Genomic DNA, 16,120 nt, shown 5'->3' with positions numbered 1-16,120 from the left:
GCGCTGCAACTTAGGATGCGTACACACTTGCACAGCATGGCCAGCGCTGCAACTCCCTGTTTGCAGCGCTGGCTGTACACCCGGTTGAGCCTCGGGTGTAGAGGATCCAGCACTGGTCAGCAAGTGTAGACACCCACCAGCGTTTTTATTGACCTCTGTGGCATAAGCAGGTATCCCAGCATACCTTAGAAGCCTCTCTGGTAATCATGCAAACTCCACTGCCCTGGGCTCACCTGACCCCTCCTTTAAATGCCCCGGGAATTTTAAAAATCACCTTCCTGTTTGCTCAGCCAGGTGTAGAGTGCAATTAAGCAATCAATCACTCAGCGATCATGCCTCCACGCACCAAACGAGCCCCAGCATGGACCAATGCAGAGCTGCAGGACCTCATAAGTGTTTGGGGAGAGGAGGCTGTGCAAGCACAGCTGCGCTCCAGAAGGAGAAATTATGATACCTATGGGCAGATATTGCAGTCCTTGATGAGAAGGGGCCATGAACGGGACGAGTTGCAGTGCAGGGTCAAAATTAAAGAGCTGAGGAGTGCTTACTGCAAAGCTCGTGAGGGAAATTGCCGCTCAGGAGCTGCCCCCACGACCTGCCGTTTTTACCAGGAGCTGGATGCCATACTTGGGTGTGACCCCACTGCCAATCCTAGGAGCACGATGGAGAGTTCAGAGCAGGGAGAAGTGGGGGAGGTTGTAGAGGACGGCGACAGTGAGGCTACTGGCGTGGAGGGAGACACCCCGGAGTCCCAGTACACATGCAGCCAGGAGCTCTTCTCAAGCCAGGAGGAGGCTAGCCAGTCGCAGCAGCTGGAAGTTGATGGTGAGGAAGAAGCTGAGGATCGTGCTCGGAGTAAGTAGATTTTTATGTTTTGGGAGAGGAGGGTTTTGGTTATGGCTGCCTGCATGCATGCCTAAACGTGGAATAGCCCATTGATTTGCTCTTATCACGTCTCTGTAATCTGCCTCGGTAATCTCTTGAAAAGTTTCAGCAAGAGCGTTTGCAATTTGCTTTCTCAAGTTGATCGGGAGAGCCACCGTGGTCCCTGTCCCAGTCAGGCTAACTCGTCCGATACACTGTGCAGCGAGGGGTGGGGGGACCATGGCTGCACACAGGCAAGCTGCATAGGGGCCAGGGTGGTATCCACATTCCTGTAGAAGACCCTCCCTCTCTTCCCAGGTAACACGCAGCAGTGATATGTCTGGCAGTAGGAAACCCTGTTGAGAGTTTAGGGATACTTGAGTGCAGGGCGCCAGGTTCGCGTTTCCCCAGCCCATGTCGCTCTGTTGTTAACCCCCCACCCAGCACGTAGCCAGCCACGCAGTGTGCTCCGGTGTTCCCCACCCCCCCTCCAAGCAGGCATCCAGCTCCGCGGTGTGCTCCTGTGTTCCCCACCCCCCCTCCAAGCAGGCATCCAGCACTGCGGTGTGCTCCGGTGTTATGCACCCCCCTCCAAGCAGGCATCCAGCACCGCGGTGCTTCCCCCCCCTCACCAGCAGGACGGCGTGAACACGGACCAAAGAACATCCCCCCCCCCCCAAGCAGCTCAACACCTTCCTGTTCACTACTGTCCCCTCTTCAGGACACCAGCTACCTCCTGTACCCATTGCTGATGAACCCTAGTGACTCATTGGTCAATTCCCACTCCCAAGGGGAAATAGGGGTAAAACCACTCACCTCATTGCTCGCCATGACTTAGCTTGCCTGCCCTCTCTGTGTTATGTGAGGTATGTGAGAAGGATGCTACCAAAAGTCTAAAAAGTCCTTCAGCGTGTGATAATAAACAATGTAGCCTCTGTGTATTACATGGTTCTATCTCTCTTTTTTCTAGTGACCTTGACTACTGCAGCCGGATCACTGGCCTCACATAGGTTGCAGAACTTGAGATGGAATCCTAGAAAATCAAAAGAGGAATTGATCAAATCTGTTATGAGCCACTACAACAGAGAAAGTAGGAAGACACAGGAATGGAGAGAGAAGACATATGAATGGAGAGAGAGTGTACATGAATGGAGAAAGAGTGTACATGAATGGAGGCAAACAGAAAGCAGGAGAAAGGAATTGTCTGCCAAAAAAACCACAAAGCAGATGATAAGCCTCCTGGCTCGCCAAACTGAGGCTTTCGAGTCTCTTGTAGCCATGCAGACAAATATGTACCGTGGTAACCCACAGCCCTCCCAAAGCCCTCTTCCTTGTTCCCCAGTATTTCCACAAAACAACTTTCTCCAGCAGCCAGTTCCTTATTATCTCCAGCTGCCCCCAACACCTGTACGATCACCTACCAGCCCTGATAACTATAATTCTTACCCTGTTCACTCCACCCCCATTACCCTGCAGCATAGTAATCCTGAAGTGCAGCAGACATTGAATAGTGATCAAAATAGGGCATATTCAAACCTGTGAATGTACAGTCCACCACCCCAACCCCCTTGCCTGTTATGTACTGTATGTTGAATAAAGGTTTTTTTTTCTTTTTCACTACGTTATATTATTGCTGTAAGTGGTAAATATTATACACCAAGGTAAAGCAAAGCACATCAAATGCATCAAACATTACTGTTGGCTCTCAGCATCAAATTGCTCCCTTAAAGCATCCCTAATCGTTGAAGCCCTTTCCTGGGCCTCCCTATTAGCCCTGCTCTCTGGCTGAGCAAACTCATCCTCTAGGCGTCGAACCTCGGAGGTCCATTCCTCACTGAATCTTTCACCCTTCCCTTCACAAATATTATGGAGGGTACAGCACGCGGATATAACAGCGGTGATGCTGCTTTCCACCAAATCTAGCTTCCCATAAAGACAGCGCCAGCGTGCTTTCAAACAGCCAAAAGCACACTCCACAGTCATTCTGCACCGGCTCAGCCTGTAGTTGAACCGGTCCTTGCTCCTGTCAAGCTTCCCTGTATATGGTTTCATGAGCCAGGGCATTAAGGGGTAAGCGGGGTCTCCAAGGATCACAGTGGGCATTTCGACGTCCCCTACTGTGATCTTGCGGTCTGGGAAAAAAGTCCCGGCCCTCAGCCTCCTGAACAGGGAACTGTTCCTAAAGATGCGTGCATCGTACACCTTTCCAGGCCATCCTGAGTAAATGTCAGTGAAACGCCACGGTGATCCACAAGCGCTTCCAGAACCACGGAGAAATACCCCTTGCGATTAACGTACTCTGATGCCAGGTGGGGTGGTGACAGAATAGGAATATGCGTCCCATCTATTGCCCCTCCACAGTTAGGGAACCCCATTTCTGCAAAGCCATCCACAATGTCCTGCACATTCCCAAGAGTCACGGTTCTTCTTAGCAGGGTGCGATTAATGGCTGTGCAAACTTGCATCAGCACCATTCCAACGGTAGACTTTCCCACTCCAAACTGGTTCGCCACCGATCTGAAGCAGTCTGGAGTTGCCAGCTTCCAGATTGCAATAGCCACCCGCTTCTCCACTGGCAGGGCAGCTCTCAATCTCGTCTCCCTGCGCCGCAGGGTAGGGGCGAGCTCAGCACAAAGTGCCATGAAAGTGGCTTTTCTCATCCGAAAGTTCTGCAGCCACTGCTCGTCATCCCAGGATTGCAGGACGATTTGATCCCACCACTGAGTACTGGTTTCCCGAGCCCAAACATGCCGGTCCACGGAGCTGAGCACGTCTGTTACTGCCACAAGCAATTTACTGTCTTCACAGTGAGGCGATTCAATATCATCGTCTGACTCCTCACTGTCACTGTCACTTTGCAGCTGAAGGAATAGCTCCAATGCCATGCGCGATGTGCTGGCAACATTCATCAATAAGGTCGTCAGCTGCTCAGGATCCATTTATAACAAAAATTGCAGAAAAAGCGCTGTAGAATCACAATGCCGCCAAACTGCTCGGAATGTGTAGCAAAGCACCACGGGGCGTTGGAACAGGAAGCGGAAAGACACTCACACTTCCTTCCCCTTCCCACAAGCCACAGCGCCGAAATGGGACGAGGTGCTCTGTGGGATAGCTGCCCACAATGCACCACTCCCAACAGCGCTGCAAGTGCTGTAAATGTGGCCACACTGCAGTGCTGGTTGCTGTAAGTGTGGCCACTCTGCAGCGCTGGCCCTATACAGCTGTACTAACACAGCTGTAACTACCAGCGCTGCAAAACTGTAAGTGTAGACATGGCCTCAGAGAGATGCAAGGTTGAATTATACTGTCAAAGCAGAAGGGATGAGGGAGCTTTACTATACCTGCCCCCAGGGCCGTCCTTAGCCATAGGCAGAATAGGCAGCCGCCTAGGGTACCAAAAGGTCTGGGGGCACCGCTCTGCAGGGAGCCCAGACAGACGGGAAGCAGTGGAGAATGTAAGAGCAGAGCTGCTGGGTCCTAGAGAGAGCCGAATGCAGCACAGTCTGAGGGAGGAGATTGGCTGCTGGGAAGTCTCTGGGAAGGTGTAGGGGAAGGAACTCACCTGCAGGGGTGGCAGCTTATAGGGGCTCAAGGTGCTCAAGCACCAGGAATATTCAAGGCTGGGGTGCTCCACCAATATTTGGAGCTGGGTTTCTACTCTGCCCCCACCTCGGAACTTCCCTGGCTGAAAGAAAACAGCCAGTGCCTCTCTCTTTTGTTTGGGCTGCTTTTGCCTAAGGCTATAGAGATCATTGGGAGGCAGCCTCTTGGAGCACTGGGGGAGGGGAAGAGGAAGAGAGGAGGGGGAAGGAGGCACACACATGCTTGGGAGCTCTCTTCCCCGCCCCCCCGGCACTCAGTGGCAGCAGCAGGGATGGGGAGGCCACACATGATGGCAACCCCTCCGCCCTGGTACCCATCATAGGGGAGGCGAGTGGGCTTTCTGGACCTGAGAGAGTCACTAGGAGCATGTGCAGTGACTGTGGTGCAGAGTGAGTGTGCTGCGGGTGGGGGGGGCAGGAGAGAGAGGAGGGGTCCCTTCCCTGGAGCTTGCTTCTGCCAGTAAGGAGGGGGGAGAGTCCTCTCTGGCCCCAGCCCTGGGCAGCCTGTCTGCATCCCAAGTTCCTTATCCCGAGCCTTGCCCCACCCCAGAGCCTGCGCCCCCAGCATCCCAACCCTGAGCACTCTGCTGCAGTGTGAACCCCTCATCCCTAGCCCCATCCCAGAGCCCTCACTTGAGGGGAAAAACATGCAACTTAAATTTGGTGGTCAGTTTGGAGTATCATTGTGTTTAGCACGATACTTGATTATTTTACACCCTTTAAAGTATACAGGTGTTACAAAGTGGGAATGTTCTTAATATTTTCTCTGAATACTGTGTGGGTGCCTCAGTTTCCCCTATGCATTTCTCAAGGATCTAGATGGTGGGATAAGGATGTGTGATTGTTGTAGAGCCCTAGAGTGCCAGTGTGATGCCGATTGCACAGAGAATGGCCGAAACCCTGTCTCTGGGCAACTGATGGCCTGGGTCGCTCTCCTGCAAGGTGCCAACTGAAGGTGTTGGAGAACAAAGAGATCAGGTGGCCTCCTGATGCCTGGAAAAGAGACAAAGGCCAGAGGAGAGAGTGCCAGTGCCTGTTTGGACTTCCGGGAAGTGCATGGTGTGGAAGAGGATGCTGGGATGCTTTGGAACTACTCCATACAAAGCCAGTCAGGACTCTGGGGAAGCCTCCTCTCTCTGAGCATACTGTCTCCAGAGCAAGATGCTTACACCTTCCTGGGTCTGACCTCAGAGCATTCAGCATGCCCTTCCACACTGTGCGCTTTCCGCAGCAAGTCTGTCCAGGCAGGTCCTGGGGCAACCAGAGGTTCCTGCATCCCAACTCTGCAGTCAGACGTGACTGTCAGCCAGCCAGTAAAACAGAAGGTTTATTAGATGACAGGATCACAGTCTAAAACAAAGCTTGTAGGTACAGAAAACAGGACCCCTCAGTCAGGTCCATCTTGGAGGGTGGGGAGCCTAGACCCAAGTTCTGGGCCTCTCCCCATTTCCCCAGCCAGCTCCAAACTGACACTCCCTCCTCTAGCCTTTGTGTCTCTTCTGGATCTCTTCTGATCTCTTTGTCCCCAGCACCTTCAATTGGCACCTTGCAGGGGAAACTGAGGCACCCACACAGTATTCAGAGAAAACATTTAGAACATTCCCACTTTTTCACAAGTGCAACAAAATATAATACTGTATATTGAAGCAGGCAAGTGCTGCTTCTGAGTTTACACTTTTAATTGACCCTTGTAATCTTGTGGTGCCAACGCATTGTAGCTTCATTTTATATCGGCTTACAGGGCGACAGCGGGGGGAGGGGGGCGGGCACCACCATTTTGGGCACCACCAAAAATTATACAAACTTGCTGCCTATGCTCACCTGTGAGTGTGACTCTTTCCCCTGGCGTGAGGGCTGTCATGGCTGTGTTGGGTGAGGTGCTGGGGGGGAGGTGAAGCTAGCTGCCTACCTGCTGAGGAATGACAGTGAAAGTGACTCACTTCCTTGCAGGCAGCCAGGATTGGAATGGTCACACACGGCTGGGCTGGGGATAGCCAGATAGCATGTGCGAAAAATCAGGACAGGGGGTTGCGGTAGGGTGAGCAGATGTCCCACTTTTATAGAGACAGTCCCATATGTTGGGTCTTTTTCTTATATAGGTTCCTATTGCACCCCACCTCCCATCCTGATTTTTCATACTTGCGGTCTGATCACCCTAGGTGGGGGTAATTGGTGCCTATATAAGACAAAGCCCCAAATATCGAGACTGGCCCTATAAAATCAGGACATCTGGATCTGGTCACCCTAGCTGGGAGGTGCATCTCTCCCCCGGACTGGCAGTGATCCATCTCATCCGAGGGGAGCTGCACAGGGCAGGATGAGCTGCTGTGGCTCCATGGGTGCCCCGTCCCTGAGATCAGATGCTGTGCTAACTTCACCATGGTCCATTGAGCTGGCGGTGGTGCCCATTGGTGTGTGATCAGACCTGAGGATTTGCTGCTGCTGTTGCTGCTCTGCACCCCAAGATGTGGATTTTGGGGTCCTGCAGTTTTCCACCTCTCCTCTTCTACTGCAGCTGTTGAACCAGCAGGCTGGGGGGGTGAGCCAAGCATGAAAGCAGTACTGTGTTGCGATTTTGATTGTCATTGAGCAAATTTTTTTGCTAAAAATGCTTGCTAAGAATCCTGAATTCAATTTCAATATTTATTTTAAAAAAAAATCAATATCTTAGCCAAAAACAGAAAATTAAGTTGTTGACAATTATTTGTGACAATTTTGGAATGGGGAAGGGAGTGGGCCAGTTTTCATCAGAGAAACAAAAAATGTTGACTGACTTTCCTATAGCCTGTTACTGCTAAATAGAGCCCTCCAACAACTGTAATATGCTCATCTCCTTACTAGTGTATAGAGCAGGGGTCGGCAACCTACAGCACATGTGCCAAAGGTGACACATGAGCTGATTTTTGATGACACGCAGTGGTGGGCTGAATGGCTCAGCCCGCCGCTGCTCTGGGATTCCGGCTGCTGCCTCATTGCCACTCAGGGTTCCAGCTGCCAGCCCCACTCAGCACCTGCTGCTGGCCTGGAGACCCCCAAGGAACCCCAGGCTGGCAGCAGGCTGAGCAGGCCGGCGGCTGAGACCCCAGCTGAGCCACTCAACCCGCTGTCGGCCTGGGGTTCTATTCACTCAGCTGGCATCAGGCTGAGTGGGACTAAATTCAACGAAATAGGAAAACAAGAGCAACTAATGACAAAGTGCAAGAACCTAGAACAGTAGTCACCAACCTTTTTCGTCTGGCGCATACCGTGGTGGTGGACGAGCATCCGCAGAAATGCTGCCTAAATTCGACGGCAAGCAGTGTCATCCAGAGGCATTGGCGCCAAAATGCCACCGAATTTCGGCGACATTTCTGTAGATGCTCGTCCTCTGGCCAGTATGTGGGTGCACTGAGAAGCCCCTGTGGGCGCCATGGCACCCGCGGGCACCACATTGTGGATCCCTGACCTACAGAGCCTCCTGAAGCATGGTGATAATTTTGATTTAAATGGACTTGAACTGTACGAAGAACTGAGTTGTTGCCACATGCAAAATCAGTGATGGACATTGTACAGTTTATTCATACCAGCAAACTTGCCACTCATATTCTACTGACAATTCCTGTAACAGTAGCATCAGGAGAATAGAGTTTCTCAAAACTAAAGCTCATTAAAAACTATCTGCACTCTACAATGAGTCAGGAACCTTGACTGGTCTTGCTATTCTTACAATCGAACAAGACATCACTTTGTCTTTGTCATACGATGACATTATTACTGATTTTGCAGCCAAAAAAGCCAGAAAGACTGCTTTTAATTAAAAACTAATCCTTGTTTCAATACCTCTTCATATAAATTTCCAATAAAATGTTGACAAATTTAAAAAAATATATTATTTGCATCATTCTGTCAAATCAGAATTTTTTCTATAGTGCGACTTTTTAGTGTTAGTTTATCAGTATTACAGTGTGCTTAATTAAGTTAAACTGGTTTTAGTAACATGCCTGTGGCAAGTTTTCCAATACTGTAAGCTTATGTTTGTGTTGCTAAGAGCAAGACAGGCACAGGGGCACCAGTTTAATAATCCCGCCTAGGGCACCATAAATCCTAAGGACGGCCCTGCCTGCCCCCGCCAAAATAACTGTTTTATTAACACAAAACTCATCGCTAAGGCTGTCATACTCAAATTTCTCGGCACAGAGGGTTTTTTTTTTAAGTGATGTTATTTTTATTCATTTTGTGAACTTGCAAACTATTTCATTGTCCCTAACTGGGGGATAGACAGAGGCCAACGTTTACATTCTGATATAAACAATAAACTTTAGTCAAATTATGGAGATCTTTTTGGTGGGAGGGACTGTAATTTGTTGCACTGGGTATCTGCTAGCATTGTAATAAAGATATGAGGGCATTTCTGCCATATAATTTGTGTACTTTGGGAAAATATTTGAAAAATTCTGTTCAAAGCATTACACAAAAGCATACCATGTTAATCAGTGTTATGTGTTGCGGGACTGACGAAATGCATGTCTGAAAAGATCAGAATGACTATTTGTGTGCACTGCACTTTCTGCCATGAGATAAGACGTTAGGATGCACTGAAAAGCTTCTCTGGACTTTCCATTACACGGTGGTTCTCAGATTTTCTACAAAGCAGCTGACATGAAAGAGACTTTGTGATTTACAATACTGCTGTATGTATGTAGATAAGATCTGGTCAAAGATCTAACTCCAAGAACTCTGTACTACCCCTAGAATGGGTTCTCAAATATTTAAACTACTATGACCCAGAAACTCAAAAGATGGATATATTCCCCTCTGACCTTGTTTTATTCTTTTGCTGGCTCTGTTCTTCTCTGTTCTGTTTCTGTACTCCTTTTGTATAGATTTATCTGAAATAGCTAACCTGATTTTCCTGACAGAATAAGCATTGTATTTCTAATAAATTAAGAAGTGCTCTGCTCAATTATGTGTTTGTCCATTAGTGTATCTCAGCTTCATAGAGTGGGTTCGATAAATCAGGCATCTCTTTTGCTCATGGGATGATTCATCTAAGAAAAACATCAGTGGGAGAAGCTATTAAGATACTTAAGACAAGGAATACTGCAAACATTTTAAAAAGGGTAGTTAACTTCAGATTATATTAAAATGCAAAAGGTGCTACCTGTGCTGACCTCTTGTAAAGCTAAGACTCTCACATAAGTAAAAAGCTGGACCATACAAGGCTGTAAGCATCAAAATCACTGGAATCACCATGTTCTAATGAACTTCTTCAACTGCCTGCAATAAAGCTGAAGGCAGTTAAAATTTTTACCTCACTTCCCTCAAGAAATAATTTGATAAAATAAAGGCAAATTCACTCCTTTATATATATTTTTTCTGTATAGGCAGATTGATAAAACATAAGCAAAACTTTGTACCAGAAATAAGTAACTGTCACTTTGAACATACAGACACAACTTATGAGTTTAAAATAAATGAAAGGAACCCAAACATGTTCACTCATATGCAGGCAACAAAAATGACTGCACAATATCATGTAATTATTCAGCATTTATATTTACTTACACACACACACCGCACTAAGTGAAAAAAAAATCAAACAAACAATCTAAAGTTTACAGCTGCTGTATAAGCCCCAAAAAGATGCTAAAAATAAAATGGTCTGACAATGCAATTCCTGCACATTCAAAACGTGCATTGATTTGAATAGAAGTCTGAGTACAGAACAAAAGAGATTGAGTCCTTAATTGGACTAAATTCCCTTCCAGGAATAGATACACAAAACGGGCAAAGTAGAATGAAAAAATGACAATGAGTTCAATACCATATAATAGTTGAGTTTGAGACATATCCTCAAACTCAAGTCTTAATGGGCAATAGAAGAGTTGAATTCCTTTATCAGGATCCAATTTTATCTTCTTTATCAATTACCGTTTCATGGGACAAAAAGGTCAGAGGAATTGTTCTCCAGTCATATTAACTTATTAAACCACTGCATAAACAAAAGAAGCAATGTATACACCATCTTAAATTACTGCACCAAGACCTTTAAGGAGATTACAAGTGACCTTATTGATCTGAGTCATGAAAAAGTGATCCTTGGTGTACTCATAATTTATGGTCAAACTTAATTCATTTGAAATGGTTCTTTGTGGCTTTAGTTTAGCACATAAAATTAAATCTCCTTCTACTTTATTAAATTTTGATCTGCATGTTTTTTTGTTGATTTAAAGCAAAAGGAGCCATGATAGACTGGCTATTAATAGAGCTCCAGCATGCTATTAATAATCAAGTCACTAATCAAAGTGGACTTAAATGAATGTATGCATTTTGCTATTCATTAACAGAAACACACTCAACATCAACCCCAACGCTTAAGCTACACAGTTTTTGCACCAATGTAATTATATTGATATAAAACCTAAAATTGTTAGATAAGTGCAATGACATGTAGAATAAGCTATATTTATTTAAAGTATTAATTATAGGCAAGTTCTGTAGGATCTAGACACAAGGATACCCCAAGACCTATGGGATTTCCCCCTGGATAAACAGTTCCTATTTTACATTAAAGAGGAACTACATTGGTGCAGTGAGGTTAAATAAAGCCAGATATTAATGTTACCTACCTTCCTACGTCTGATATTTTCTCCCCTTGACATCATTGAATTTATAGCTACACTAGTATAGAAACACCACAGTGAACATACTGAAAAATATTACATGATACACTGGTGAGGTCCAATATTCAACACAAATACTTTCACCACCAATAAACTTTCCTTTGTAAAGATCCTAGACCAAGAGCATAATGATTTTACTCTTTCTCAAAATGATATTTGGAAGGGGAGATGAAGTTAGAGGCCGAGGCAAGTTATAACAGACCAAAGAGCCAATGATGAAGCAGAGATTTGCATGTGCAGCCAGTCCAGCTGCATGAACTCAGGGTGAACTATCATTAAGTGTAGATAACCCAATCAGAATGTACGCATTTTCACTGAAATAAATTAGGACTGTAAATTTGATTGACAAAAAATTAGGACCTTCTGAGGGGAATACTCATGGAGTAAGGTATTCAATTGCTTCACTTCTCTCTCTCCAATGTTTGCCTGTGGCACATAACAGATTAGTCATTTATGGTTTAATTTTGGTTGTTGGGTTTAGTGCGTTGGTGGCTTGTGATATACAAGCAGTCAGACTATATGTTCTGGTGGTCTCTTCTGGCCTTTAAGTCTGAACATGAATAAAGGTGGCAGAAACTAGCCTAGAGGTTTTAATCCAGCCCTCGAACTCCTGCTGGGGAGCGGGGTCCAGGGCTTGCCCCGCTCTGGTGCTCCAGTTGGGGAGTGGCATCTGGGTCTTGCCCCACTCCACATGGCTCCGGGAAGCAGGGGCATGTCCCACCTCTGGCTCCTATGCATAGGGGCAGTCAGGGGGCTCCGCACACTGCCCCCGCCCCAAGCACTGCCCCTGCAGCTCCCTTTGGCCGCGGAGGCAGCATGCAGAGCCGCCTGGGTGCGCCTCCATGTAGGATCCAGAGGAGAGACATGCTGCTGCTTCTGGGAGCTGCTTGAAGTAAGCTGCACGGAGCCTGCACCTCGACCCCTTCCCACACCCCAAACTCCTGCCCCAGCCCTGATCCCTCTCCCATCCTCCAAACCCCTCGGTCCCAGCCTGGAGCACGCTTCTGCACCCCCAACGCCTCAGCCCCAGCCCCACCCCAGAGCCCATACCCACACCCAGAGTCCTCACCGCCCCCCAATTTTGTGAGCATTCATGGCCCGCCATACAATTTCCATACCCAGATGTCGCCCTTGGGCCAAAAGATTTGCTCACCCCGATCTAGCCCATCATTTTATTTCAGAGTTTTTTATTTTGTACTATTAAAATGTTACAGGTTTTGATCTTGATTACACATAGAATTTGTGCCTATGACAGGTAAAAAAACAGTATACTACACTCCATACTTAAAAACTAGAGTTCATCAGAACTCAAGAAGAAACAAACCAATTAGAGTCCCACTGGAAACTAATGTATTAATTTCTCTGTTCTATGCTGTTGATAGTCTATACAACTAAGCTTTTAAGACAAGTGAAAAAAAAAGCTCTGCATTGATTGTGTGATTGACAAATCTCTTTACACTTTATATTTCATCTAGTTGTTTGAAAATGTGCTTCTTGATATTAAAGCACAGGTGGTAGTTAAGAATGTGCTTATATTTTATTATGATTAAGGCTAAGTTTTTGTCATAGATATTATTAGTAAGTCATGGACAGGTTATGAACAAACAAAAATTCACAGAAGCCCATGACCTTTCCCTGACTTTCACTAAAAACATCCCTTACAAAATGGGGAGGCGGATTCAGCTGCGCTGAGTGGGAGCTCCAGGGTCCCCCTGTTCACGGGGGCTGGGCTGCTGTGGGGTCCCCTCACCCACCACTGTGGCTTGGCAGCTGCAGTGTCCTCCCACCAGGGTGATGACTGAGAGCTGGGGAGGAGGGGGAGGGGGAGGGGGAGGGGAAGAGGATGGCTGGGAGCTCCAGCCCTGTGGCAGAAAATGTCAGGGAGATCAATGGAAGTCCATGACTTCGTGACTCTGTGACATAATCATAGCCTTAATTATGAACACAGTTTTTGCCCCCAGAAGTTTAAACCCAGGCCATTTAAACTCACATCAAGCTGAAGTTTGTCAGGAGATCAGGGTGCAATCCCCAGCTTTGCCACTGACTTCCTGTGCGACCATGGACAAGTCAGCAAATCTCTCTGTGCCTCATTTCCCCATCTGTAAAATGGAGATAATACTTCCTTACTCCTGCTCTTTGTCTGTCTTGTCTATTTATATTGTAAGCTCTTAGGAACAGTGACCATCTCTTATGATGTGTTTGTGTAGTGGCTAACACAGTGAGTCCTAAACTTGGTTGGGGCCCCAAAGTGTACCTAGGATACAAATAATAAATAATCACAAGAGTCAAAATATAGGAGCTGAAATACTTAATAAACTAAATGTTTGTCAGCAAAGTGGAAGAGTTAGTAGACAAGATTATATAACTGAAGACCAGTTTTATTTGCAATTCCAAAGTGCAGACAATGTCTCAGAATCCCCAAATGAAGCCAAATTAAGAACATACTTAGTAGTGGTATCAGAAGTTGCTCCACAATAGCTACCACTAGGGCCATCCCTTGTGGGGTGCGGAGTCCGGGGCAGAAGTGACAGATGTGTCTCTTCTGGGACCGACCGCACCCAGCCCGCTGGGCCCCTCAAGCGTGGGGCCCGGAACAGTTACCCCAATTCGCCCTACCCAAGGGATGGCTCTGGCTACCACAAAGATGTAAATATATCAGAAATTAAAGAATAGGTGACTTTTACTTGAAATAAGCAAGAGTGTTCTTTGATGCATAAATAAAGTACTTAAATACAAAAGGAAGAGAATCTGACAAAGAAGATCTATTAGTGCCCTTTGCCAGGTTTCCTGTTCCTGTGATCAGAAGGAAGCCTGGTCTAGCATATGTTGGTGAAACTGATTTAAGACCCAGGATCAGAACTGTTGAACAAAGAACAGGACCACCTATGTATCAGTCTGATTTAGCTCCCAAAGACATCAATTGGAATTGGATCAAGTGCTATTTGAGTACAAAGTTTGGCCACAACTCTGCCAGTAGTCTGCTGTGTAAGTCAGATTTATCATCCTATAAGAGTGGGTAACCATATGTTTGACTAAATAAACTGAGTGAAAGTGCCAAGGTTTTGCGACACATCATGATTAGTTTTCTTAAAATGGATCTCTGGATACAACTCTAATCCTTTACCAACATAAGACCCAGATAAGTATTCCATTCAACTAAAGGTTCATATTAATCATTTATACATTTGTCATTAATTAGGTCATAGCAAAATCAGAGAGGAGCTTTGCTCTGCCTCTTCTCTCCCTGCCCCCTCCCCCGAGTTAGTTCCAATCATTAGCCCAGGAATAAACAGCCCCTTTCCAGCAAATCTATAAACCTGGAAAAATATAAGGACTAAAACCTCAGCTTGGGCATTGTTACACAGATGGAACTTTTGTTCTAGGGTATGGTCTAAAACAAGTTAGTTAATTTAAAACTGGGTTTTGTTTTGTTTTTTTAATTTAAAAGATGAGAGAAAAAGCTATTATTTTCAAAGCCTTACACCATCTTCTCTCCCTTCACCCCCGATATATACATGAACTCATCCCACCTACATCACAAATGACTTAATTTAGAAATTAAGGTCCTTAAGGGCCTTTAAGGCTGACCTTTTAATTTTGGCAGTCAGAACTTAAAAGAGAATGTCTTGACATTACTAGGAAACTTATATTTAAAAGAAGAAAGATCATAAGAATGATATTTACATAGCTTTAAAAAAAATTCCCACAGGAATTTGAACCTGCACCAGAGCCACTCTGGAACAAGGGCCTGCAGCAAAACCAGTCTCAGGGCAATCTAATGCATGATGCTATCCTGTAGTAGGCTGCCTGACTGACTAATTAGTTGGAAGAGTCCATGGACCAGCTCTTAAGCCCAGCAGTTTTTCAGCAGCTGCCCAAAGCATTTGCCCATGGCTCTGCCTTCTCCCTGCCTAGAACCCAGCCTTGCCTCACTGCAGGTAACCCAATCCTGACCCTCAGCTCTGTGCCTGGCTTCTGACTCCAGCTCCGATTCCTGACTATTGACCTTCTGCTCTATCCACTAGGCACAACCACCCATAGCCCAGTCACTGACAATTCCTATCAACATACTGCTTTATAGTCATAATCAGACCAATCCATCTCTTAAAATCAATCCCTTTACATCAGGTATTAAACTTCAGATGTTTTTTATATCTACGTATTGTCACGAGCTATATCACTACAGTACCTCAGTACCTCCCTCATCCCCAACCTCCCTCTCTGGCTGACTCTTTGGAGCAGTCTCCTGAGTGTAAGTCCTAGGGAGGCAACTCCCTCACTTTAAGGCATGACCTCAATCCAAGATGAAAACAAAGAAACAAAATAATCCTGCAGTCCACAAAATGGACCAGAATAGCTGTGCTGTTCCTCACAAGGCAGTGTCTGTGAAGGGCATTCCTACTCCCCTTTGTATCTAATAGGCCCAGGGTGAGCACCCTGGCTCTAATGAAAAGGAAGCAAAGCAAAGATGACCCCTCTACCTCTCCAGTGGAACCAGGTAGCAGAGGCTTGTCAGCAGCTTGCTGGGTAGGCAGCCCTGCTCTAGGGGGCTAGGAAGCTTTGTGCTGTAGATCTGCTTCCCTCCGAGTACTGCCCTCCACTGGGCTTGGACTCTCCCTTTTAAGGATCTGCTCCTCTCCAGGTGCCACAGACCTCACAGGTGCACCAGACTAATATTCTTCCAGGCTGTTACCCAAATAACAGTTCGAAGGGAGAGAACCCGGTGGAAGCTTGTGATGTCTCCCTTATGGCGAACAAAAAGGGAAGTAAATAGTTGATCCCAATGCATAGGACTAGAGTCCACAACCCTTTTTAGCATCTCCTCCAGGGTTTTGTTGAATCCCTCAACTAAGACATCCACTTGGGGATGATAGATGGAAGTTTTTAGTGCTTGATCTTCAATAGGAAGCACAGCTCCTGCACCACCAGAGATGTAAAGTTGGTCATACATCAACTGGACTGTGTGAGTTAAAGTCCCTAGGTGGCGCCTCA

The 16,120-nt window shown here is 46.4% G+C and overlaps 2 protein-coding genes across 4 annotated transcripts in view; one reads left to right on the top strand and one right to left on the bottom strand.

The window, feature by feature from the left end:
• Positions 1-16,120, bottom strand: part of ROR2 (receptor tyrosine kinase like orphan receptor 2) — a 223,833-nt gene that overhangs the window by 81,070 nt on the left and 126,643 nt on the right. The window contains exon 1 of one of the 3 annotated variants that reach the window (XM_050945659.1): positions 13,119-13,223. The exons of the other annotated variants lie outside the window; for them this stretch is intronic. The gene's annotated coding sequence lies outside the window, so the exon portion shown is untranslated. Of the gene's footprint in view, positions 1-13,118; positions 13,224-16,120 lie in introns of those variants that run through there. 3 annotated transcript variants of the gene reach the window in all.
• Positions 315-3,048, top strand: LOC127047532 (zinc finger and SCAN domain-containing protein 29-like). Its single transcript, XM_050945925.1, has 2 exons — positions 315-855; positions 1,835-3,048. Exons 1-2 carry the CDS (start codon positions 333-335, stop codon positions 2,404-2,406), a joined length of 1,095 nt encoding a protein of 364 aa, XP_050801882.1. The 5' UTR covers positions 315-332; the 3' UTR covers positions 2,407-3,048.

Source organism: Gopherus flavomarginatus, chromosome 3 (genome assembly GCF_025201925.1).
Source record: "Gopherus flavomarginatus isolate rGopFla2 chromosome 3, rGopFla2.mat.asm, whole genome shotgun sequence".
Taxonomy (NCBI): Eukaryota; Metazoa; Chordata; order Testudines; family Testudinidae; genus Gopherus; species Gopherus flavomarginatus.
The sequence above is the reverse complement of the archived record's forward strand: the minus strand, read 5'-3'. Positions and strand labels throughout refer to the sequence as shown.